General features: G+C 38.5%; 1 protein-coding gene across 2 annotated transcripts; it reads left to right on the top strand.

The window, feature by feature from the left end:
- Nucleotides 1-780: 780 nt before the first annotated feature.
- ZNF326 (zinc finger protein 326) lies at nt 781-25590 on the top strand. 2 transcript variants are annotated; one of them, XM_082765553.1, is made up of 13 exons: nt 781-909; nt 1433-1507; nt 7521-7647; nt 9690-10095; nt 12753-12951; nt 14754-14788; nt 15713-15800; nt 16279-16393; nt 17824-17971; nt 18331-18430; nt 19743-19873; nt 20770-20865; nt 24287-25590. In XM_082765553.1, the coding sequence occupies exons 1-13, from the start codon at nt 894-896 to the stop codon at nt 24449-24451; spliced, it is 1701 nt and encodes a 566-aa protein (XP_082621679.1). In that variant the 5' UTR covers nt 781-893; the 3' UTR covers nt 24452-25590. The 2 variants fall into 2 exon arrangements, with proteins under 2 accessions (XP_082621679.1, XP_082621680.1); XM_082765554.1 differs by lacking the exon at nt 1433-1507 and having other exon boundaries at nt 791-909; nt 24287-25589.
- The last annotated feature ends 788 nt before the right edge of the window (nt 25591-26378 follow it).

Raw genomic sequence — 26378 nt, 5'->3', positions numbered from 1 at the left:
GAATTGGTGTTAATGGGAGGTTCGTGTAAGGGGACTGTCGCAGGGAGGAGACTGCTTAACTGAGTTCTGTTGCCTAAGGAAGAATACACTTCAGCACAGGATTATGTGCGCTCGCTATTTTTGGGGGAAAGAGTGAATATCGAGACCTATTCCTAGCTATCTGCGATGCTCCTCCTGGCAAGGCCCCGAGGCAGCCCAAAGGGCCGGTGTGGGCACGAGGGCAGTGCTGCCATGTCAGCAGCCTTGATGAGGGAGCAGTGCAAGTAGCTCCTCTGCATAACACCACCGAGCTGCTGCCCTAGCACAGCCATGCAGGAGATGGGCACAGCCACATGCTCGCACAAAGCAGCAGCAGCCCCTGTGCTGGGCTGGCACGGGACGAGGCTCCTCACCGCGGAGCCGCGGGGACTCGCCCCTGCCAAGCACTGCCTGGCCTCCAGCTCAGGGTAAGGGCACGTTGTGGTCCTCGTGTACCGAGAGCAGCGTTTGCTGTTTTTGCTTTCACCGGGGCCAAAGGGCGTGTGGGGCGACAGAAACCGTTGGGACTACAGAAGGCGCGGCGAGGACGCGGCTGTTTCACCGCTGATAACCCCGCGGCGCCTTCAAGCGAGATAAGGCCCGCTGCCATGACGCAAAATGGCGGCTGCCAGCACCTAACATGGCCGCCGCGCAGCCTCCCTCCTCGTGACCCCGCCGATCCGGGCACCGGGCGCCGGCGCTTCGGGCGGCCGCGGCCCCTTTCTCCCTTCGGGCCGCGCCGCTCACGTGACGCGGCGGCCGGGCCAATCGGCGCGCTCCCCGGCGGCGCGCAGGCTCCGCCTGGCCGCGTTGTGGCGGAGGGCGCCATTGCCAGCCGCGGCCGCCAGCCGCCGGGAGCGGGGCCTGCCGCCATCATGGACTACGGGGAAGGTGAGCCCCCGGCCGCCGCCCCGCATGGCCGCGGCCGCCTCTCTGCGCGCAGGGCGCCCCCCCATTCCCCCCTTCCCTGCACGCACCTCCTCGTCCTCCTCCTCGCCGCCCCTCCTGGGCCGGGGGAGCTGCGGTGGCGGCCGGCGGCGGGCGGGCTGCGCGGGAGGAGGGCAGAGGAGGGCTGAGGAGCGCGGAGGGGCCCGAGGGGCCCTCCCGGGGCCGGGCGGGCGGGCGGGCGGGAGGGGCGGGGGGCGAGCGGCGAGCTGAGGCGCCCGGGGGGCGCGGGGAGAGCGGGGGGCGAGGGGGAGGCGGCGGCGGCGGCGGTGGTGGTGGTGGTGGTGGTGGCGGGGGGGGGCGGCGGCGGCGGCGCGGGCAGGGCCGGGGGGAGCTCGGGGCGAGCTCCGTGAGGGGTCGTGCCAGGAGAGCCGCCAGCAGCGAGAGCCGCCTGTCGGCGCGGCTCCCGGTGTCTCCCCGCGAGCTCTCGCAAAGCACTAAGTCATTCTCACTGACCCATCCTCTCCAGCTGAAGACAGAGATTGGAGGTTCCCAGATACCCCCATGCATTGTGGTGTGAACATGCCCAGTGGGTCAGTCTCAGGTATGAGCTATAAATACGTCTAACCTCTAAAAAAAGCGTTGGGGCTGAGCAGTCAGTGTTGCCAAAGATGTTAAAAAGGGGTGTTGAAAGTACGTAACGCGGTGTGGCTGCACGTGTTGTGTTCTGGAGGAGTTGTAACTGGCGGGGAGTGAGACTGCGTTCTCACCTTGGGCATGTCAACATGAGCTCCTGCACGGTCCGAGGCAGAATGATGAGGTGTCGGAGGAGCAGGGATGGGAGGGAATGCAGGCTTCACTTACGATGTTGCTCTTTGCATACATCGGTATTTTTATGTTCTCATGGACTATACTATATTCAATTCGTGCTGCTTAGATTGAAAAGAAAGCAGCAGAAACGAGGTCAGAGGATGTTTCCCTCTCACGCGGGCATGGGAAAAGAAGAACCTAGATTTTCTTTTGTAACTGACTTTAAGTAAGGGTGTGGGAAGGAATATACAAAGCATAAAAATAAATGTGATAGAGCAAATGTTAGCTTTTGTTTATGTGCTATTAAAATACCTGCAACTGAAAAGAATACGGATTTTATGGGTAAGGCTATAAACTTAGCAAGACTCAAGAAATGTTTTGAAATCTCTTGCCAGCATGCAAACAAGTACCAAAAGGTCGTTGATGTATCAATATAAAACTTTTACAATAAACTGTACCTAAGCTTTATTTACAGATGTGACCAAATAAATATTTGCTATTGGATCTCTTCATACACTTGCTGGCTGTTACGTGGAAATAACATGGATTACAGAAGCATCTGCGATTGCAGTATGACTGTTTTCATGATACAATCCTTGAGTCTTAGCTCTTTTGCCAACAATAGTGTTCTGGATTTATTTTTCTTCATAGTAAAATAATTAAAAACTCTGAACTTGTTTTTGTTTTTTTAAATCTTCTATATTGATTTCTAAATAAATGTCCTTTATGTATTTAGTAGAAAAGGTTCTTCTTAAGTTGTAATTTAAATTCTTACTGGAATGTTAACTGGAGTCAATAACCAGAACCTGCTTTTCTAATATCTGATGACAGCAGTATTAAAATGAAACTAGGCTCATCTTATGATAAGTTAATGATGAAACATATTGTACAGTTAAACTATTACTTTCATGTACCTCTGTAAGAATCTGTGATAATTGTTTTTTGTTACTTATATTTATTCACAACAAGTTTAATTATGATGTTTGCAGCTTGAAACACTTGACGTTAATGTTTGTGCATTGCATGTATGTTAGTAAGTAATGAACGAGCCTTTGTCTTGCCCTGATCCTGTACAGTGGGCTAAAGGCTATTTTGTAGGGGTCCAGTAGATGGCAACAGAGGATGAATGTTGAGCGTTTTCTTCTTTGCCCGGTTCTTGGCTAAGTTCTTCCTGTTGGAAATTTTTAGCCAGTTTGAAGCGTGCTTTTTGTTGGATGGCTGATGATGGCTGTGATTCCACCGTTGTCCCTTGCTCATGGCTTGGTTTGAGGCCAGATGATGTAGCCTGTAGAATAAACTTTGTGACAATATATTGAGGTTTTGGTTACTGTAACCATGTCCATTTAACTTGGAAAGGAAAATGGCTTTTGCTGCAACTCCTAAAATTCATTTAGTTGTTGGATTGGTGCCTTGTTTTGCATGGGACTCAATGCATTAAATCTTCTGTATCTATTGACAAAGTTGGGATCTTTAAAGCAGGCATAAATTCTATGAAAAATACAATGTGTCTGGAAAAAATGCAGCTTACAGTTGCACAATGGATCCTGAAGTTTGTTGTTATAAATTACAAATGAAAAATACTCTAGGCAATTATAGCTTGTTTCAAGCCTCTAATTCTGTGTTTTTTTTTAATTATTTTGAGATTGATATTACGTTTTACTAAAGTTTTAATTTTTATATTCATGATTCATTAATGTAAGATCTTTCTCCTTTCTTTCATCCTCCTAGGCTTCTTACATGTTCCATGTGGGGAACGCTATTGGAAATGATTTAACTTCTTGTGTTGTGAATGTTTTCAATACCTTCTAATCTTAATTTTTTTCTTTAAAAGTGTGTCTCATAGAGTCCTCTGTACCAAGGGAACCTGATTCTTATCTACTACATGTTTAAGTTCTTAGTTCTTTCCTAAGGAAAACAGGTTTTTCATTACTTTATAATGAGGTGTCATCTTGCAGCAATTTTAAGTGATCTCTCTGCTAGATCAGACATTTTTTGTTGTCGTTAAACTTCAGGAATGCATATAAGTGAACATTTTAATGTGTAAGTTGATCTCTTCTTTTAGTGGCCTATGCTTTTTGATTTTAAGGTTAATATATTTTTTCCCCTTTATCATAACTTTTCTCCCTTACTCCGAGAGCATTTAGATACGGTTTAGAAATGGAAAATGGAATAATTCTTCTCTGTTCTGTTTCTGTACTTTAGTTCAGCAGCTCGTTCATCAACACTGTGTGCAAGAAGCTGCAGATACCAAAACCTGATTTATTCCTCTAACAAACGCTATTTCAGATACCTCAACTGTGTCAAAGATTTGGTTTCTTTTTAAACTTCAGGAGCAACAATGAACCATTTTTTTTTTTTTCCTCTCTGAAGTATTTATAGATACACAGAATACTTCTTCAAAGGTCTCTTTGCTAAACAGTTACTTTTTAAACTTAAGTGAGACAGAAGTACCAAATTTCTCAGTTGTTTTCCATTTGAAGCAGTGCAATGCAATTCCTAACTGTTTTTTTCCTAGCATTTGAGTACACATTCTCTTAGCGTGTGAAATATTTTCACATTTAGTTTGAGTGCTGTACGCAGTCAGCTTCTGTGCATCTCCACCAGCAATGACGGCCTGAGCTAACAGAAGTGAACGGGGAGCAGGCTATAGGCTGAGAAAGTTGTTTTGTGCAGATGCAGCTTTTTTTTTTTTTTTTTATGCTCCATGTCTGTCTCTGGCTTTAGTGAGTAGAAGAAGAATCAGAAGTGTGAAAGAGGCCAGCACAAATAGGTTTTCATGTTGGTTGTCAGGTTTGGGAACTAATAGGCTATTTACTGTGAGACTGTAATAATTAAATCTGTGCAAGTGATTCTCATTCAGGTATATTCGGTGAACGCTTATTGCCTTGTACATTTATTTTCTCTTTTCCCCTTTTAGAATAAAGCCTATCTGGAGAACAGACTTGCAAAGTAAAGAAAAGCTCTACCTGAAGAAATATTACACTGGTTATTTGAATGCAGTATCTTTATCAAGTGCTGGTCATGATTCATAAAGTCTGTAAATTTTTTATTAAGTTTACAGCTGGTGAAAAGATCAAGTGGGAGGCCAGTGGTTTGGACAGTAGGTTACTGCCCAGCAGTCTGGAACAGTCAGTGATGAAGCTGGAAGGTGATGGTAAAACCAACTTTATTAGGTCAGGTCTCAGATGCTTCTGTTTCCCACCTTGCCTCCTATGTGTCACACTGTCCATTTGGGGGTGTGGAAGGAATAGTATGAGGGCCCCTTTGGTATATTTAAATGTTTTGGCTGATTAGTAGGTTAGGGATTTTCTGAACTGCAGCCAAAGTCTTAGTGTTTGACATCCTTTGAATGTCTTGTCAGTGGATTTAACCAAGTCCTTTCTTAAATCCATGTAGGTTTTTAGTAACTTCTTGTCACAGGGCAGTGCTGGGACTTGGTATCTATTGCAAAAAAGCATCCAGTTAATTTTTAAGCTTTTTTTTGAAAGTTTTGTTTGCTACCTCCAGTTTCTTGTAGTACAAAACCACCCATGTAATAGTCTGTCACTTTGTAGCTTTTGTGTCCCTCTGTTAAATCTTTTTTCCAAGAGGAGCATACTACAGTGTAGGGAAATGCAGTGCAGCGAGCCTGGGCAGGAGGAGTAAATTGGTCAGTTAGGGAACAGGAATTGCCCATTTGGGGAATGGCAGCCACACTGCTGATGGTACAGATATCCTTGCTGATCCAAGGGTAGGATGAACCTTGGATGAGTAAAGGGAGCATTGAATAGAAACAGACATCAGATGCTGTCCTGGGAAGCACATTTCAATGTTTGCTTTTGTGCTGAAATTTTTAGGAAAAAAAAAAATCACCTTGGTTTGAAGCATAGCTTCAAATAATTTTTTGGAATATTTTTTTTCATGTGAATGTAAAAGTTGGTGGTGTTCCCTCCCCACACTGGTCACTCACTGTACTAGTCAGATTGTGTTGGCAGTGATCTTGACAATGCGTTTTGTTCTTCCATGTTGAATGATGTGATTAGCCTGCTTAACCTAATTACCTTTGTGCCATCAGAGAGACTGTAGATGATAGGGAGTAGGATAAACTGAGGTGAATTATTGGTCCCCTTCAGGCTGTTTTCAAGATGTCAGTGTCTTCTGATTTGATAAACTGCACTTAAAAAAAAAAAACTTTGGATCTGAGATTGAACACAGGATCAGCTGAACTTAAAAAGCTTTGCAAAAATTACTGACTTTTTTTTTCTTACATGCCCATATCTTTATGTGGACAGTCTTCAGGGTATTGCCCTAAATGTAAGGAAGTAGATCAGTCACACCAGAGAGGAATATGAGATCTTCATATTAGAAGGTTCAGCAAGTTCTTTAAGGAGTAACATCCTGGAGTTTAGACTGATATCATGTGATGCTACATGATTAGTATTTTGAGAGTTTTTTTCCTACTTTGCTCAATCTTATTGTACATCCCAAATATGGGAAGATGCAGTGCAACTTCCAAGTTCTAGAAGTATCATCCTCAACTTCTTAGGAAGTACGTATGATCACTAAAAGGAGAACAAACAAACCAGCAAATCTTATTTGGAGATTCTATTCAGGCTTGCTAGGGACACCCGTAACAGTGAAATACTCAGCTAAGTACCATTTGCAGTTTTCCTTGCAGATAAAGAAAGTAAATTACAATGGCTGTCTGGTCTAACAAAAAGCAGTTACAAATGGGAAATAACGTATATACATGTACTTATTTTCTACAAAACTGATAGGCACACAGAGGTACTATATTTTGTTAAATGGGAAATATTTTATTATTTTGAGTGGGCTTATTGCCTGTTCTGGAGAAGTCTTGGGATTTTCTTTGGAATGTAGGAAATAGTGGATAAGTCTTTGTGTGGTTATATTTTTATTCTTTCCGGGTTCACTGATTTTCCTTTTCTACCTTACTTTTTAATGAGGCTTGACTTGACAGGCTTGCTTTCTGTTACCCAGAAATTAGTGTTGGCCAGTCCTGGGAAACAGTGATCATCACTAGAATGTTGATGAGGTGCAAAGCGTGCACCTTACAGAAAGGCTGTGGCTCATGTTCATTATGCAGATCTACATTTTTGTCTTAGAGCTTTGAATTTTTGTGTGGTTATTTTAACCATACTTCTATATAGGACTTAGAGTGTTGAGGAGAAACTTGGTTCTTTTGGCAGACTTCTTTACAAGATACAAAGGTGTCATGAAGTGACATCAGTTCAGCAATGAGGTACCACCCTCTTAGCAGAGTTGGTCACCTGCAACTCAGTGGTGCTGTGGTGGTTTTCTGTTGGTGCTAGAAGGGAGAGTTAGATTGGAGCCTGTATGCAGCGTCTGCATTGCAGCGTGACATGAGCTGTAACCTTGAAGCAGTGTCTCTGTCAACTTCTGAACATTTTTTTGTGGCATTGTTATAGCCAGGTGTCTGAACTGTGTGTGTTATCAAAGGGAGGAAGTGGTCATCATTCTTCACTAACTTCTGATGCTCCACGTCAGGTTTTTTCCATTTAGTTGTCTTAACCTGCGTCTGAATTCCAGCTGACAGAACAATAATCCTGACCTGTCCATTACTGACAAAAAATGTCATCTTCATTTCAATTAAGAGGTTCTCTGATGATGACAAAGACACATGGTTTCCCTCAGCACATTGTTGAAATTGATTCAGAACTGAGAGTGCTGTATTTTGTTTGTAAGCTCTGTGGCAGGTTAAACATTTTACTTAAGAATTTAAGCTAGAATGCTTAATGGGACTTCTCTCTTGCTTTCTTTATAAACATTTTTCTGCTCTTTTTTAGACATGGACCGTGATTATGGGCATGGAGGCTATGGTGGCCCACGATCCATGGACTCTTACCTTAACCAATCCTATGGGATGGAGAGTCATGGAGGTGGAGGCGGAGGAGGTGGTGGTGGTGGTAACAGGTAAAATAATCCTTCAGTTGTCCCAAGAATTGATCAAATACTATTTAAGTTTCAATCATTCTGTTTTCTAACTTAAGTGTTCCTGAGGCATGTTGTTATGATTTTGTATGAACGCTTTTGTTCTGAGTCTTCATGTTCATTAACGACTGGCAAATCTTAAACTGTAAAAGCTAGATTATTGTAACAATTAGCGTTTTTGTGGAAAAGTTCGACACTGAAACAATACGTCTGTGACTGAAAATGGATCAAGTTTTATTTTTTGGTAATGGTTAGTAATTTATAACTGATTGGCCTGACATACTGTTTCTGACATAGCAGACTAGACCTAATTGGCTTAGTGGCTTAGACTGAATCTATCAACATTCCGTTTTCAAGGAACATTTAGGGTATGTGCTCTTTGCTTTGAATGTGCAGTGCTTAAATGGTCTTCCTATTGAATCTGAAAGTCATGTCCAGATTATTTCTTTGGCAGGTACTGATTACACTAAAAATTGTGTGCATGTTCTGGGCTGCTTTGCAAGACGGATTAGTCTAAAAGTAAAATTTCTGATGCAGTGGTCTTAAAGTTGTGTATTTAATGCTAGGATATTATTCCTGTTGCTCTTTCAGATAAAAGCAGTAAGGAACAGCTGATTTGATTTATCTTTTAATATCACATTTGAAGTAGTATGCGTTTCAGAGTAGTGATTCTATCTTGGAGGAAATGAAACATGAAGAAAACTTGGATAATCTGATGGTTTTCTTGTGTGCGCCCTTGAATTCTTGTCTGGCTGTAGCCAGACTACTGTATGGTTCTTGTTCGTAGTCACTGTAGTGCCACTGGGCGAGGACAGAACTAAGTAGGGAGGCTGGAGAAATGTTGTGTTTTGCTGCATGGGTCTGTTAAACATTTTAGTTCATTATAATTTGTTTAATGATGAAAATAAGATTGACTTAAAAGACTGAGCAGAGATTGAGGAACGAGCTGTACCTACCATACAGTAATCTGCATATGATTGAGTTTGAATGACTACTTGAACACAGAAATGTCTCTTGCCATGTAATGTTAATATTATGCATGGACTCCTTTAGGTAGCACTATTTTCTGTTTACTTCTCGGTCTTCCAAGACTAAATGTATTTTAAAATGAAGGCATTCAATTTACTATAGATCCAGGCAGAACTTTGAGTCTGTTCTAGTTTATATTTTATCAAGGGGCTGTCTTTCCCAATTCCTGCTTAATCACCTATTATAACCCTGTAGGGACACTAATGTGTTTCCCTTCCAATGGTGTACATATACTGATGGATTTCCAGCCTGACTCCTGCTAACGTAAATCAGACTCATAAATAGCTAAAGATTTCAGCTCCTTGTTACTATACTTAGAAACTTTAAGGACTGTTTTTGTTTCCATTCTGCGTGTATTGAGATAGTTTTTCAAAATCTGGAGTTGCTAGACTTAATGGTCTGCAAGGAAAAGATACATGTGCATTGAAGATCATGATCTCTGATTGGGTGACTGAATATTACAGGGAAGATGATTTCCAAAAAGTATAAACTTGCATGGAAGAGCACTTATGTTTTCCTTTAGAATTCTGGGGTGTTTAAGACACAACTGTACCACTAAAAATTATTTTATTTTTTTACTCTCAGTTGAGAACTAAGCCGCCTTTTAACTGCTGTTTAACTGTTAAAATATGAGGGCATGATTTTGAAGAAAGGAGAGTTTGACTAGCCTGTGAATGTCTGCAGGTCATTATTTTCGTCAGACTAGGGCTGGGCTCTAATAATTTAGTAAATGTTGCTGAAAATTTTAATTGACCAAAGTTCAGGCATACTGAACTTTAGAATTGTTTGTAGAAAAAATGGCTCAGATAGCTTTCTATCTGGTCATAGTGTCATTTGCCCAGCCCTAATCAAGATTAAACAATAACACAACTGTACCGACCAGTATAGTAATAAATTGATTTTAGTTGATAAATGTCAACTGATAACATGTCTTTTTGAAATGTATAACATTAGTAAGCTTACTTTTTTTTCTCCTCACTGTGCAACTTTTCCAGGTTTGGACCTTATGAGTCTTACGACTCCGGGTCTTCTCTGGGTGGGCGAGATCTGTACAGATCTGGCTATGGTTATAATGAACCCGAACAAAGCCGCTTCGGAGGTAGTTATGGTGGTCGATTTGACAACTCCTACCGGAATAGCCTTGACTCTTTCGGAGGTAGAAACCAGGGCGGGTCTAGCTGGGAAGCACCTTACTCCCGTTCAAAATTGAGGCCTGGGTTTATGGAGGACAGAGGAAGAGAGAGTTACTCTTCCTACAGCAGTTTTTCTTCACCCCATATGAAGCCTGCACCTGTAGGCTCTCGGGGGAGAGGAACGCCTGCTTATCCTGAAAGTGGATTTGGAAGCAGAAACTATGATGCTTTTGGAGGACCATCAACAGGCAGAGGCCGAGGCCGAGGAGTAAGTACAGAATCTTTTCAGATTCTTTTCACTAGACACTCTTTTAAACCCTTTCAAGACCACTGCTTTAAAATTAATACACTGTTCAGTACAGTGTGTTTTTTTGTCCAAGCAAACTATCATGGTTGACAATGTTGTTTACCCCCTTGAAGCTGTCTTCAAGTAGAATGCAGTCTCTCTTTCGCTCTTGAAAGTAATGAGTAATAGAAGACTAGTTGATAAGGTTTGTTAAATCTCTCCTTTTGTTTGAAAGGCGACGATAAAAGTCATAGGTTTGGTCTAAAAGGGATTAAAAGGACTTGCATTTTTCCTTGTAAGCACTAGCATCCTCATTGCTGGTGGGGAAATTCTTGAATATTGTGAAAGTTTAATTCAAAGCCATTTGAAGTTTTTAGTAGGTTAAAGGTGCAATGTATATGCAAAAAAATAAAACCCGGTTGTGAATGCCAGAGCAGCTTTCGTTTCCTGCAAAGGTAAAACTTCAGCTAATTCTTTAGTATGTTCAACACATGCTTTATCAAACATCAAGTCTTCTCTTAAACTTAGTTCTTACTCTGACTTGTGTATTGAAAGAGTGATGGGGAGGAATTTGCAAAGGTAGGTGGCTAGCACTTATAGTGATTCGTATTTAAAATTAAAGCACAACTAAAGGGACATCATCAACTTGAAATCAAGTTCTTTCGCAAACTTCAGATTGATTTCCTGGTAATGTGTCTAACCCTATGGCTTGTATTCATTTTGTTTTGGTGACATATCTTCTACCTCGTTTTCAGTGGATTCCTTTCCAGTGTAGGATGTAAAAACTGTCCAAATTAACTGGACACAAAATAGTAGATGACAGTTTGGAGAAGTAGTGCTTAATGTTTAACGAGCTAGGGAAAAAATACAACAGAAGAGAATAAAAAATAATCCTGACAGACGCACTAACTTTAAGTTGATGGTGTCCCTTTACTTTGGTTTTATAATCCCAATTCTGATTTTTTTTTAATTGCGAAGAGTTCAGTGAACGCTTTTCCGCCTATGCCTCTAGGTACTACTTAACTTTTAAAATTCCTAAGTGTGCCATATCTCTTTGGGAAGCAATTCTTTAATGTTAAACCATACAACTTGCTTGTAGCTTGAAGTCTAGATGAAGATCTTTTTTTCTGGGTCTTTTAAGTGCCTAATTGTCTGGTGGTCTTGTTTCAGAAGGTCTACTTTGGAGCATTCTTGAATACTGTAGTTGTCGTATTCAAATTTTAGCTCAGATTTACACATGGCTACTAGCTAGCATGTAGCACGGTATTAGAAATAGTCTAATCTTTATATTTCTCTGCTTGTAAAGCTGAAAGTGTTTGATTCTTAAGCTTGGATGCCATCCTTTCAGAACTCATTTGGATCTGAAAGTTTTGTGCAAAATGGTGACCGAGTAGCCTTATTTCTGTTCTATTTTTGCTTTTGAAATCTTTTTAGTCTTTTACGTTATCCTTTATTACATAAAGGCTAAAGTACTTACCATACTTAAAATGCATTGCACCTTTAATAGATACTGTTTTTAAAAAAGTACTTGAAACTATTCAAGTGCCTACTTTGTTCCAAATTTATAGACATACAATGTAAATGTACATGCTAGGTAGTTCTGTAACTGTCTCAACTAAGTTAATTAATGTGGAGATCTTGTGCATGGACTTTTGATTAAGCAAAGTGCCTGTTTTGATGCATTCAGTCTGTCATATAAAATCTGCTAATAAAACGGGTATCCCTTTTGTGAAAAGTATTTTGAAGTTATTTTCATGTTCTTTGATAGTGTAGTGCTAATTCTCTTCTCACGGTGATTCAAATATTTCTGCTTATCCAATTCATCCATCCAGTTAGTGGGCTGTCTTCTGACCTTTATTAATCAAATAATTGAGCTAATATTAAGAAATGTGTTGGTGCTTTGAAAAAAAAAATGCAGCTACCTAAGTTCTCCCTCTTCAGATTACTCATTTATTCCATGCCTTCAGAGGTTGCTTTCATAAATAAGTGTCCACCAATGTCTGTACAGCACTTCAGACGTAACAGAAGGATTTAGTCTTTCAAGTGAATTTTCATTCCTGTTGCTGATGTTTTTTTATTAGACCCTCCAAGCCCAACTTCTGAATTCACTGTTGCGCATTGTCCTGGAATAATTAGTAAAAGACAGACTGAGCTGCCTTCAGTTAATCACTGCCTCACACTGAACAACTTTCTTTATTCAGTTTTCAAATCACTGCTAATAATTTAGAGTAAAGAAGTCTCTCTCTCTTTCTCTCTCAGCTGCTAACTAGAGTGTAGGAAAAAGTAGTTTGGTTAGCTCTGTTTTTTCACCAAGGGGAAAGTCATTCATCATGTGGAGAATCTGAAGAGAGGAGCCAAAATGTTAGGCTGAGATTGAGCTTTGACAGGCATGTTCATCATCTGGACAATGGCTCTGAATAAGCAGAAACATGGTTTATACATGTGTGTTCTACTGGACACCCACAAAACCATTGCACAAAACATCAAAACTGGGAACTTAAATTTCCCCTGCATTTTGTTCCAGAATGCAGAGTTTAGTATAGAGTTACATTTTAAAATAAACACTTGTGCCGAGTAATTGTTGTATTTCTATTGATGTCATATACTAATACCTTTTTCTTGATTTCCCAAATTTCCAGCATATGGGAGACTTTGGAGGAATGCACAGACCTGGAATTGTTGTTGACTATCATAACAAACCCAGTCCTGCAGCAGTTGCTGCAAGAGGAATAAAAAGAAAAATGATACCACAGCCGTACAACAAACCTGGTGGGACGTTTATCAAGAAACCCAAAATGACAAAACCTATTTTGAAGCTGACTCAGAAAAAATCACCTAGTAAGTAAAAAGTGCCAAAATTAAGTTAAAATTGCTATTTTTTAAAATTAATTTGGAGTTTAGTTTTAATATTTAGAAAAAAGACTGTGCTGTTGTAACTTTTTCTACCTTCGAAGTAGTCTATAACAGACCTTTTGAAATTACTTTTCTACTCTTCTAGCTCTTCTACTGCAAAGATAACTTGCTGAATGAAAGTGGACATTTTGATGTGTTTAAATATGTACTGCTGAGAACTGCTTCATCTAGACTTCTTTATAAAGATACTTCATGGGTGCAAATTTTTACCACTGAAAATATTTTCAGATTTTGTGTTCTGTTAATTGGTGATGCCTGACACACCTTAAAATGTGCACCTGTATGAGACTGGGCCTGGTTGCCCAAAGACCTTGATATATGGATGAAATAGAGCATCAACTGTAGTGCAGCTACAATAAAGGCATAAAGTGTGGATGAAGAGGAGAGAGAGGGGAAGGTGAAATAAGAAAACAGTGGAAAATTGTTCTTCAACAGTGGAGGGTAGACAAGAGTTGCTCTTGTAAGTGAAATTCTGTAGTGAAGGCAAGAACTGTAAAGATGATAAACTGGAAATATAAATTACAAAGCATTAGCGACACTTGACTTTTGTAGTTTCCTTGAAGATGTCCTAGAACTCTAATAATTATTGTATTGCAGCCAAAAGTCGAAGGTAGAAAACTTGCTAATATGGTTTGAATAAGTTACTTGCTTTGAGGCAATGTAAATTTCACTTGAAGTATTAGCAACAGCATGTGCAGTGGGCGAATTTTGGTTTTGTGTTTGTAGCTTTCTCAGTGATTTCTCTCTGCAGTGTTTTATATAGTTTTGTTATAAATCACACCTGAAAAATGTTTAAAATCATTTAAGCTCAAAGCTAGCAAGGTAAGTGTGCAAATTTGGGAGAAACTATGATTTATGGTTCTTACTTGCTCTATTTTATATTAAAAAGCTGTTAGTTTTGAATTCAAAGCTAAGATAAAATTTTCAACAAGTGGGCGTATAGAACAGATTAATTTGCATTTTGTACAGGGACTGTAATATTGGACTTGCTAATTTTGGTGTTGTGAAATAGGTCCATAAAATACACATCCAAATATCTCAAAAGACTTGCATGTCAATGGTTTCTTCTCTTAGCTGTTCTCAGTATTTTTTATAGATTCTACTTTCCTAACCTACCTTCAGATAGAGCAGTTCTAGCACATTATTTGTTTCCATTCACTAATTTCCACAACCCAAGGAGTGTTATATACCATGTAAGATTGAAGCTATGTTAATGGAGTAGGTGGTACCTACTAGAATGCACTAAAATCAACTTGTTCTGTGGTTCTGACATGGGTGTGGGGGAAGACTGAGTGGCTTGGTACAATTTTCCAAGACTTGAACTGAAAGATGCTCTAAGTGGTATTGTGTACTTGAAAACTAAGAAGTGGGTATCAACTAACAGGGTGTACACAATGAGCAATATATCTCGAAATGTCTTTTTATCGTTTTTATTGTCTCATCTATCTCAAAAAGTCATGACTGTCCTTTTTAGTCATGACTTCTTTGTTTTGTGGAGTTAGATACCAGTGATTGTTTTTGAAAGACTGGTTAGCTTATATTCCTAAGAATACCTGATTTTGCTTTCAGGGTTATTATTAAAATATGATAAATTGTAGATCTAGACTGTGTTAGGTGCAGAATAAGTTGACTTTTTTCCTGAATATTTTATTGCTCTAAAATTAATAGACAGTAATATTAAACAGCATTTTTGTATTACTTATTTCTTCCTTATTTTATGCTTATAGACATGAAGTCATCTTTCCAGGATTCCACGATAGAGGTAAAGACTCTAAGAACTAGAAAATGCTTGATTCTTTCACAATTTGGATGGTATACCTTAAGACAAATAATAAAGTTAGAGGTACAAAAACTAAGGCTTAACTATGTAAGTTTCTTTGCAAACTTGATTTTTTTTTTCCTTTTTATTTGAAACTGTCTTATTTTAGTGTCAGTTTGAAATCTCGCTGACTTCAAGTGAAAGGGGTAGCTTGTGCAAGTAGTCTGGAAAGGGAACTTTAAAGTGTGTTTGTACACCTACCGACTATTTTTGTAATACACAGCTGTCACGTGAACACTTCTCACATCTTCATAGGCAGACAACTTGATTTCACATACCAATGACCTTTGGCTTGGGTGGGTTGAGAAATGAAGTATAAAATGACAGGGAAATTACAGCAATGAGGGAGAATGGATAGATGAGATGTCAGTAACATTAAGGGGAGAAGGTAAATGGAAACAGAATCGTTGTTAACAGATGTTTTCTGTTAAGGTGCAAAGACTAGTTCCCACCTGCAGAAAGATTAGTTGCCAATAGCATGCAAGAATGAGATTAAGCTAAGCTTGTATATATCCTCATTCCATGTTAAGAGACTGAAATGTTTTTCCCTTGTCGTTGAGTGGAAGTATTAACGCATTCCCAAGGAAGTATTTAAAAGTCTGAATTGGCAATCAGAAGGTTTATGTAGAAGACAGTGAGAATTTTGACTTTGAAACTAGTTTATAAAGATATTCTGGCATGAAAGATAAATGCATAGTTTGTGGTAGTTTTACATTGAGCCTTTTGTGGTTGCTCATTTCACTTTCATCTATTGTTATATTTGATTAAAAATAGCAGGTAACAAATTAGTGGAAATAATTCATGTTGTTTGCTGGATGTAGGATGGCATTGTGTTTTTTCCATTTGTAATTTGTGGTTTTGACTTAGGAAATTGAAGTGGACACAAGTGGTGCAGTTGTTATATATGAAGACTTTACAAGAGATGCTTATGATCTTGGGTATCAGACTTTTGGAGGTAAGTCAGTTTGCTTTGTCAGGTAAGGTTTTATAGATACCATATTTGTATGACTTTGGGTGAATAGATTTAGTATGCATGTATGTATGACCTCTAATAATTATTGCACAGCGTGACTCTTTTTAACAAATCTTATGAATTTAGGCCGTGGAGAAAAAAATTGTTTGTAATGTCCGTCGTGTGTTTTCTTTGTTACGTGGTTATAGGACTTGCTTTAATTCTGAATTTCCTTTCTTTTATGCGTGTAATCTAGGCCCCTACCTGTTGGAAACAGGTATTTAAATTTGTCATTTTTAATGGAGGAAAACAAAAGAAAACTTCTATGGCATTTAAATAAGCCTTAAAACAATGTTGGTGTAGGATCTGCGTTTTGTGACTATATAAAAGGTGTTTGTGGAAGAGACAGGGAAGACTAACACTGCCCGGAATGCTAGACTTTTTGGGAATATAACACTTTAAAATCATTCTGTGTTTTAAGATGGCAAAGGAGAAGTTAAAAGCGAAGAAGAAGAAAAGAGACGAATTGAGGCCAGAAGAGAGAAGCAAAGGCGTAGAAGGGAAAAAAACAGCGAAAAATATGGTGACGGATACAGGTTTGTGTTATAACTTGTCTCGTGGTGTGGTTTTCTCCTGCTTTATCCTTGTTTTGTAAGAATATGCCTTCATTCCTGAAAGGCCCTTATGGACTGATTTCAAAAGAAAAATAAATGAACAAATGAGCAGAAATAAACAGCACCTTGCACGTTCAGCTCTGGGACCTGCAGCATAAGGAAGACATGGACCTGTTGGAGTGGGTCCTAAGGAGAGCAGCGAAGATCATCAGGGAATGGAGCACCTCTTCTACAAAGAGGTTGAGAGAGTTAGGATTAGTTAGCCTAGAGAAGAGAGCTCCAGCAAAACTTGATAATGACCTTATAGCAGTCTGTAGGCATTGAAGGGGGTCTACAGGAAAGATGGGGAAGGGACTCTATCAGGGAGTGTAGTGATAGGACAATGGGTAACAGGTTTAAAAAAAAAAAAAAAAAAAAGAGTAGGTTTAGATTAGATATTTGGAAGAAATTAACTCTGAAGGTATGGAGACACTGGAAGGGATTGCACAGATAAATTGTGGATGTTGCATCATTGGAAGTGTTCAAGGCCAGGTTGGATGGGGCTTTAAGAAGCCCGATCTAGGAGGTGCCTGTAGCAGGGTTGTTAGGACTAGGTGATCTCTAAGGTCCCTTCCAACCCAAATCATTCTATGATTTGCACAACATTCACGCAGGAAATGCACAAGTTACTTACATGTTCTCACTGACGAGTGTATCAGTGCGCACTTGAGAAGCAGCTTAGAAGGGTACTGCTTTTGAAATATGTAATCTAGTGAAACAAATTCATATTCAGGCTGAGCTAAGTTGTTAGAAATTGACCTGGTTCTGTTTTTTTGTATGTATGGTGAGTTATTTTGTAGCAATAATAAGTAGATAGTTCTGTAACTAACTTCAATTTTGCCACAGTCAAGCTGGCTGTTGGCCGGGGCTGTACAAAACTATTCTGCTTTATGTGAATGCAGTGTATGATTGTTGCGTTAGTGCCTCAGTAGTACTGAGGAGGCCACATTTCCTTGTAAGGATTTAGTTTTTGTATGGAAAACAAGCTTTGAGTTAGTTCTTTTAATAGTCTGTAGTTAGTAAATCATTGGCTTGACTTTGGTAAGTACTACAAAAGATAACACAAATTGGAGAGCTATGATAGATAAACACACTGAATAATATGGTTTTACAATAGCCAGCATCTGGTTTTGGTAGTTTTTCTTCTGCATAGATAACTTACTAGTCTCAGATTAGCCTTTTTTATTTGGTTCTTGTAGCAGTTATCTTTCCTAATGGTAAAGTAGTAGATTTTTTTTCCATTTAGGCTTCTTTAAGGAATACTTTTTTCCTATTAATTTTCTGGTTAGGTTTGTCAAGTCCTCATTGTTTTGAGGGGAGAGGGAAGAATGTTTCTTTAATTGTAATATTATTTATTGTATTTCTCTTCCTAGAATGGCATTTACTTGCTCATTTTGCAAATTTCGAACATTTGAAGAAAAAGAGATTGAGTCCCATCTGGAGAGCGCAGCTCACCAGGAAACATTGGATCACATCCAGAAGCAAACCAAATTTGACAAAGTAGTGATGGAGTTTCTTCATGTAAGACAATGGATTTTTAAATGTTATCTAATGTTTTTACATTAGGATGTTATTAGAAAGTATCATTTAGTCTTCAAAATATGCTTAATTCATTATCATTCTTTTTGGAGAAGACTTCTGGTGCAGTGTGTATTGTTGAAAGTGAGGCAAATATAGTCATTAAAATAATGTTACAACTGTAACTTCACCCAGTTACAATTAAAAGTAGTGACTTAAATGCCCAATTAATTGCTATTTATTTTTACTCTCTTTTCTTCAGAATAAAGCTATTCCAAGTAATATTTTAACTATGGGTTCCTATTGTAACATAAACCCTCAAACATCAGCCATTACACTTTCTTTTTTCTGATTCTCTCTAGGAGTGTATGGTAAATAAATTCAAGAAGACAGCTATGCGTAAGCAACAGACAAGTAACCAAACAGACAACGCTCAAGCTGTTGAAAAAGATATAATGGAAGGTGAGTAATGATAGTGCATGCTATGGAGATCAGTTTCCACATCTTTTTTCTACCTGGTTTGTGTTCCTTGACTCATTTTTGATGTTCTGTGAAATGTAAGCACAGTCAGAGATAACAAACTTTAGATTTCCTGCCCAGGTAGCCTTGTCATAATACAAGATAATGTTTTGCTAAGTACTTGACAAATAGAATTATGTAGGCCTCACCACAGTCTTATTCAGTGTTGCCATGAGGAATGGCAACAGGTGGGTGCAGTTAGATTGAAAGAGATCACTTAATAAAGTGGTAACATGATAATGATTAATATGATGTCAAGGTGCTAGATGATATCAGTGTGATAATTGTGTTTTTGAGGCAGGCTGTGACAAAAGGAGGACTTGGAGCACTTTCTAATCCATGGCTACCCAACATGCATCTTGGCCTTGACTTACTGTTTTTTCCCCACTTGGCTGCTCTACAGACTGTTTTCTAAAGGCATTTGTGTCCCTCTACCTGCTTGTGCCACATCCCTCTGCTTTATCCTTTGCTTGAGAGCTTTCAAAAAATGCACTAGAGCCAGAAAAGACATCTTTGGAGTCCCTTTACTTCAAACAATAAATATATTTAAGTATTGCATTTGCTTGAATTTAAACTTTGAAAGTTACTTAATGGATGTAGCCAACATCTTAACAGTCTCACGTTATTTTTATGTATTCTTCTAAAGTACAGGAGGGCCTGTTTACCTTTATGATCAGAATGCTCTGTTGGGAAGCTAACATTAGAACTTGAAACAGATTTACATTGGATTCATACAGTTTTTCTTGGTGTTGAGGGATTGGGAGACAAGGAAATACATTAGGTGCTCTTATGAGGGGTGAAGTTAATTCAGCTGTTTTGGTGAAAAACTGATTTAAGGTTTGGTTCTTGTATTAAAATGCATATTATTAAGAATATTGGTCATTGTAGATCTTAAATAGTAGACATTTTGTACATTCAATTTATGATTTGTTCATCAGTTTTATTTCCCTCTATTTAGGCAGGTAAGGTGTTCGTATATCATAACCTCAGGCATCAAGCATAATTGCTTGAATCTCATACATGGTCTGTGGAATGAAGGAATTGGAGTATCAGGTGAAAAAAAAATCTCTACCAACATTCTCTTCAGCAAGCCTAGTTCTGATGCCTGAATTTGTGTGAATATTCCTTGTGATTCAGTTTGACATGTTTACCAATTGAGAGCTCTAACTTACTGGTATAAAACATCCAATCCTTTCTCCCGTTCCCCTGGTTTAACACTTTTTGTGTTAATGATTTGTTGCATGTTCTTTGGCAGGGGTTACTGCTGATGACCACATGATGAAAGTTGAGACTGTTCATTGCAGTGCTTGCAGTGTGTATGTTCCTGCATTACACAGTTCCGTTCAGCAGCACTTAAAATCTCCTGATCACACAAAAGGAAAACAAGTAAGATATGACATATTTAAAAAGAGATTTAAAAAAGGCATAGTTTCATAGTAGGTGAGAAATGTGGTACTCAGTGTAAATAACTTCTAAATTCTTATCAACACTACTTATTCTGTAGATATCTAGAATGTTCTCTGTAAACGTAATGTCTCATGAACTAGCTGGCACTTTAATCCCCACAGTGAATAAAAGGTGGTGTGCTTCATAGCCAACAATAGTAAGTTCCAAGAATGTTAATAAGAATAACTTTGTTTTTATTTTAGGGGAATTTTGCTGCCATTAAGTGTCAGAAAGATTGTTACTCAAATCATAAAACATAATATATATGTTTCCAGCAATTTAACAGTACTGGTATCCTTTCTTTGATTGGCTATTATCCTTTTAATATGAAGAAAAGTGAGAGCAATTTAGAGTTAGAAGTAGTATGGAATTGGATCCTATTACAATTCATGATAATCTTCCAACATTTCCAGCAACATTAGAAGAATAGCATGAATGAAAAAAAAATCCCAGTTGTCATAGTACAAAAAAGATTTCAAAAGTAATGTTTTTTTTTTTAATGAAGTTCTATAATCATGAACCATAGGCAGTTGTGGAAAAGCATGGGTATTATCTGTAAGTGAGAACAGTTAACTGTGGGAGTAGATAAGTGCATGGTTATATGTAGTTCATTATATGACCAAGACCTGAATATATATCTTAATCAAACTAAAGCAACAAACTATAAACACTATCAAACTTAACTTCTAGCTGTGTAATAAACTGAATTGAATGCCAAGAATGAGCATTTTGTGCATTATTACTTTCACAATTTTCCTTACAGAAACAGACTACGAATTCAAATATGTGACAGAATAGGTGTATAATAATTATTCACTGTTACATCTGTTTCTTAGGCCTACAGAGAACAAATAAAAAGGGAGAGTGTTCTTACTGCTACCAGTATCTTGAATAATCCAATAGTCAAGGCACGGTATGAGCTGTATGTGAAGGTAAGATGTGAAGAGTACAATACACTTTACAAATGAGTTAATCTTTGTTTAGAAGCAAGGGTTCCTGCAGGTGACTTTGTACTGTAAAGTACTGTACATGCAACTTGTCTAATTCTGTTTGATAGAATTTCTAGGATTCGTGGCAGCATACAGACAGTGGAAGCTTACAACATTACTAGTCATGGTCAGAGAATTTAAAAGATGTGGCAGCCTGTGTTACAAATTCACAGCTTGAGAAATATGTGAAATCATTTTGGCAAAATATTTTTTCCTTTTCTGGGCCAGACGTGACTTTCTGTAGTAACATTTTCCCTGTGCCTAACCAATAGATGATTTCAGAAAAAGCAATACTGTATTGCAGAAATATGACAAGGTGGCAGCCAATGCAGTATTTAATTGTAATTTAAAAGGTTGAATTTAGTCATGTTCTGCAGAATTATGTACAATTGAATGCATAATTCAGTTTCAGACAGCTCTTCTATATCTGTTAAGAAAAGATGGCAACTACCAGCTACCACAGCTTAGAATATTTGACTATTTTCAGCTCTCTGCTGGTATTCCCTATGGTATGGCATACATGTGCATTGTCCTTTACAGCCCCCTAGTGGGAAACTGGTGAAAAGGGGATTGGAAATGTGCCATTTGCTAGTTGGAAAATTGAAGATTGTCTTCACAAGGAGGTCACTGCCATTTTCAGAATGCTTGCCATTGGTATTTGCCAAATGCAATACACTTCTAGCAGCACCTGCTCAGTGAGATATATCTAGCTTCTTGGTTATGGTAATCCCTCTCATAATTAATGCATAATCAACTGCAGACCAAAGGAGTCAGTAGTTCTTATGCAGTATGTGATGAACCAGTCTATGTATTTGGTGCCTGCAGTTTTTCAATAGAGTAGAAAATCCTGCTGACAGCTGAAAATCAGTTGCTTTGAGATGATAGGCAGATTGGCTTGAGGAAACAAAAACACACACAAAAAACATTCTTTCAGAAGGCTTTGTGTATGCAGCATATGCAGAGTGGAAAGAAGAAATTTGGAGCAGGGAGGACCTGGCAGGCTGAGTCCTGGCTGTGTTGACTGCCTGGCTCTGGCAAATACCAGGCAAGCAGTTTTGGGGATATTTGCTGCCTTTTGCATAGTGTAAGGCATTTCAGGATTGAACGCTCTGGCTAATGTTTGACGGAAAATTGGTGGTGTGGACTGACTTCTGGTCTGGAGTAAGCTAACTGACAAGCAATAATTGTCTTGGAGAGTCCTTGGCTACTTTTGAGCAAAATGCCATTTTTTCAGCTGAGGCTGAAATGGTAGTTTGGGGGCTTTTTGGTAGGGTTGTCTTCAGATGGACTTGTAGAACCCACATCGCCCAGGAGAGTGGACAGCTTCAGGGAGCACCTTTCCACACTGAGCCACGGTCAGGGTTTGGAGTGGTGCCTGCCCTGGGTGCTGATGCTGCGGCCTTGGCTTGGGAGGGCACAGGTGTGCCTGCAGTGGGGCTCTCCCCAGCAGCAGTGAGCAGGAGCTCACTGGTGGGTCTGGTGACTGGGTTCAACTGGGTGACAGCTCAACATGTGACTTACTCCTTTACCTAACAATTAATGGAAAATGTTTTCTGTTCTTTGATTTAATCTTCTTTCCATGTAGAAGACTATTCCACAGGTTGCTTGCTATATGTGCAAAATGAAATAAAACAAACTCAGCAGAAGGACTGTTTATCATATATATTAGTGGAGGCATTCTGAAGTTTACCTCTGAGGTAGGCAGACTGCAGGATCTTGGATCAGGTTTGTTAGGCCTGTTACAAATAATACTGAGGCTAGTTTCTTGGGTCACTTGAATCATGAACACATTTTCCTGTAAACACCACTTTAGTTTCAAGCTTTCAGTGCAATTTAAATATTCTAGAGACAAGGAGCTCAAAGGATGCATCTCTTGGGAATAAAATACTTAACTGCTTACATTCTTATGCTCCATAGATGTGTGAGTGTATATATATATTTAAGCCATCTAGGAAGATGGTACCAGTGTGGCTGTCAAAATCAACTAGCATCAACATTGTTTCTGTGTTGGATGTGTTAAATGCTACATCATTGGGAAGAAGAGTGCAATCATTAGGATCTTCCCTGGAGGGTAGTAACTTTTGCCTTAGTTTGAGAATTTAAAATGCTTTTTTTCTCTGAAGAAACAGTAGGGGGAAAAATCTTTTTTTCTGGGGGGGGGGGAGGGAGGAGGGTGATTATTGTGTAGAGATCTGTTCAGCTAGAAATAGTGTGCTTAATCCAGTTCTTGTAGGTTAGTTGTAAGTTGCATACTGTTCTCACAGGAATTAACAGTATCTTTTTTCTGTAGCTTGTCCTCAGGAGTCAGGAACAGTTGAGTTGTCTGTGGGAGTGTGAAAGTAGTTCTTTCAGAAGTACATTCTTCAACTGCAATTCATGATCATACCTAGCCCAGACACAAGAGTATTTTAGTTTTTTCCTTTTGCATCAGATATATAGATGTACTTTTAACATCCTTGTGAATGTGTTACAGATACAAGCCACGTTTTTGTTCTTGTACTAGGAAACAATACTATTTTCTAATGAAAAGCTAATGCTAACAAAAAGCATTAAAAGTTTACAGATCTTAACGTAACTGTTTTCACTCTGTTTACTGTTTGAGCGTGTATTTGAAGCTAACCAGGTGGAGTATTCTTAACTCCATTTATTTCTGTGCCCATCTTTGGAAATCCTTGTTGCTGTGCCCAAATGTGATTGAAAATACTTGCTTGATCCCAAGGAGGATAGTACCAGAGGCTTTTTAGTCGAGGTCTTTCTCACTTCTATCCAGAAAGGGAAGTAGATGAGTACAGTTTGGAGAGTTACACAAATACCAGCTGAAGTAAGTTTTGGATGCTTACCTTATTATTTCACAATGCTTTCCACTGATGCTGGAGTTAAACTGGTTCAAGCATTCTCTTTTCTTTTGCGAGCCAGTTTACTGAGCTAATAGGTATCCTTGGTATTTCACTGTTGGACAGTGTTACAGATTGGGTGAAGTAATTCTTGGTGCTCTGTAGCCTCTCAGTGCTTGCATACTAGTGGTTCACCTAAAAAGTGGCCTGAACTTTAACTGTCAGATTTGGGGTTTTCTTGTTTCCCTAGGTCTCTGATAAGTTGTTATACCAGCTTTCTATATACTTGGCCTTTACCTTTGAGAGTCTACTTCTAAAAAAGCGAAACACCAGTATCTTAAATTTAAAATTTTGCCTTATTCATGGGGGTTTATATGTGGCAACTATGGCTTTGATTTGGCAATGAGTTGATTGGACTCAGTAGATACTACAAACTAAGAGCTTTCCAGTCACTGGAATTAAAAAAACATTATTTTGTACTGTTTGAAAAAATAATATTTAAAATGTTTGTTTTCTGTTTTCTCCTCCAGGGTGAAAATCCATTTGAAATTAATGATCAGGCTCAGGAGCAGCAGACAGAAGAAGAGGACAAGGCTGATGAGCCAGCTGAAGGTGAGGAAGAAGAGGAGGAAGAAGAGGAAGAAGAAACTGAAGAACAAACTGACTTCACCTTAGACCACACTGAAGATAACTAAGTGAAAGAAAACACAAATGAAAACAAATGAGGGGGGGCAAAACAGCTTTTTATTTCTGCTCAAAAGTGGCTAAGACTCTTTAGTAGTCTCATTTGAGAGTTGTTGAAGATTCCCCACCCTATGCATGCATTCCATTCTGTGGACAACTTGTTTATCTAATTCCTCTGTGTTTCTGATTTTGTTTAAAATGAAATTAAGACTATTTTAGTTGAGCTTTTTATAGCAAACTGACTGTTAAAGCTGATTAAAACATTGTGTTGTATATTTTTTTAAGCATCCTATTTTTTTGGTGTGTGTACTGAAAGTTGGATATAATAGTTTTTTGGTCTAATCAATTGAAAAGAAAGGCTGGTCTGTGGGGTAAATATTTTAAATGCTGTACAGCATAAGCTTATCATATTTACCTCTCGATATGGAATGAGTAAACTTCAAAAATTGTGCTGTTGAGTGTGGCTGTTTTGGGGACTGCATTGCACTCTGTATAATAGAGTATGTGTAATAGTATGCCTTGTAGCTTTTTGTGATAAGATGTACCAATTTGTAGCAATAAAACACTTAAATGTTATTGTTTAAAGTGTCTATGGTTAAGTATTTCAAGTGTTTCCCTCTGACTACTAAATTTGTTTTGAATCAAATCTTGATTGATGCTATGATTATTTAAAACTTGTAGTTACATCTTAGCAACTCACGTTACTTCTTTTTTGTTGTTGTTTTTTTTTTTTTTTGATACATTCAGACTACATCTACTAGGACAGACGTAAGGTACTGTAGCCTCTATGCTGTGCCTGGGAAAGTATACTTTTAGTATATGTACATGCTGTTTACTGCTGGCTGTCTTACAAATTTCTTAGTGCAGTGTGTTTTTTCAGTTCCTTCTAATGTAGCTTTTGACTAATGGGAACTGGAAATGTTTGATATAAGTTTTTCTAACTACAGCTAAGTAATTTGCATCATTTTTCCCTAAGTGGCAATGTTTAATAGAAGTAACTATGCAGTCTTTTTCAGAAATTATGGGGAAATTCTTTCAAAAATCTCTTGTGTGATTTGAGCACCTTTCCTTTGGAGAATATTCGTGTTAATTTGTAACTATCGCTGTGTACAGGTGGTCTATGCAGAGTGGGTAGAAGTTAGGGAGAACTAAAATTCTTCAAAACAGAAGATAGGAAGAAATAAGATTCTTAAAAAAAAATATTTTTTTAGGTGATCTACTGTAGATCCTTGACTTCTTGTTTCATGCATGGTTTATAAGTTTGCATTAAAAAAAAAAAAACACACATGTTGCATTATGTTAGACTTGATTGTTATATTTGTAAGTGGATTAGCTTTAAACTAGTTAGCATGGGCTGGTTGGAAGATGTGTTGAGCCTGAAGCTGGTTGAACAATATTGTTTTTGGATGTGTAAGTTTAAAATAATGAAGTATTTCCTAGATCACTGAACATTCATTCTCCATTTTAAGCTTAGAAATAAGGTTCTTATTTGTAATACTTAGTAAGGCAGAAAGAAGATTATACTTTAAAAGTAGTGATTCATCTCTTTGTGTTCTATTTGTAGACCTCTTGCCCTACAAGAAGAAGATGCTGATCCCTTCCCAGACAGCTTAACAGGAACTGTAGCAGTGTTCTAGAAACTGATAAGTTTTAGCATGAGAACTTCTGTGACAGTTAAGAGAACCAAGATGCTGCCCAAATTTCTGCAAGTGTATTTTTTTTTTTTATTGCTGTATAATCTCAGGACCTTTGAACTCTATTCATTTCTGATTTAATTTGTAACCTAAAAGATAACTTTGATTTCTTCCTTATACTGTCATTTCTAACTGATGTTAAGTGATAGCTTAAATGACCTTTCTTCTAAGGCAGCTGCTAACTATAATGGACAAAATTGCTTTTTTCTATAGGCTTAGAAGGAACTTTTAATGGAACTCTGGG

Source organism: Aythya marila (genome assembly GCF_965140915.1).
Source record: "Aythya marila genome assembly, chromosome: 8".
Taxonomy (NCBI): Eukaryota; Metazoa; Chordata; class Aves; order Anseriformes; family Anatidae; genus Aythya; species Aythya marila.
Note: the sequence above shows the minus strand (reverse complement) of the source record. Positions and strands in the feature narration are given on the sequence as shown.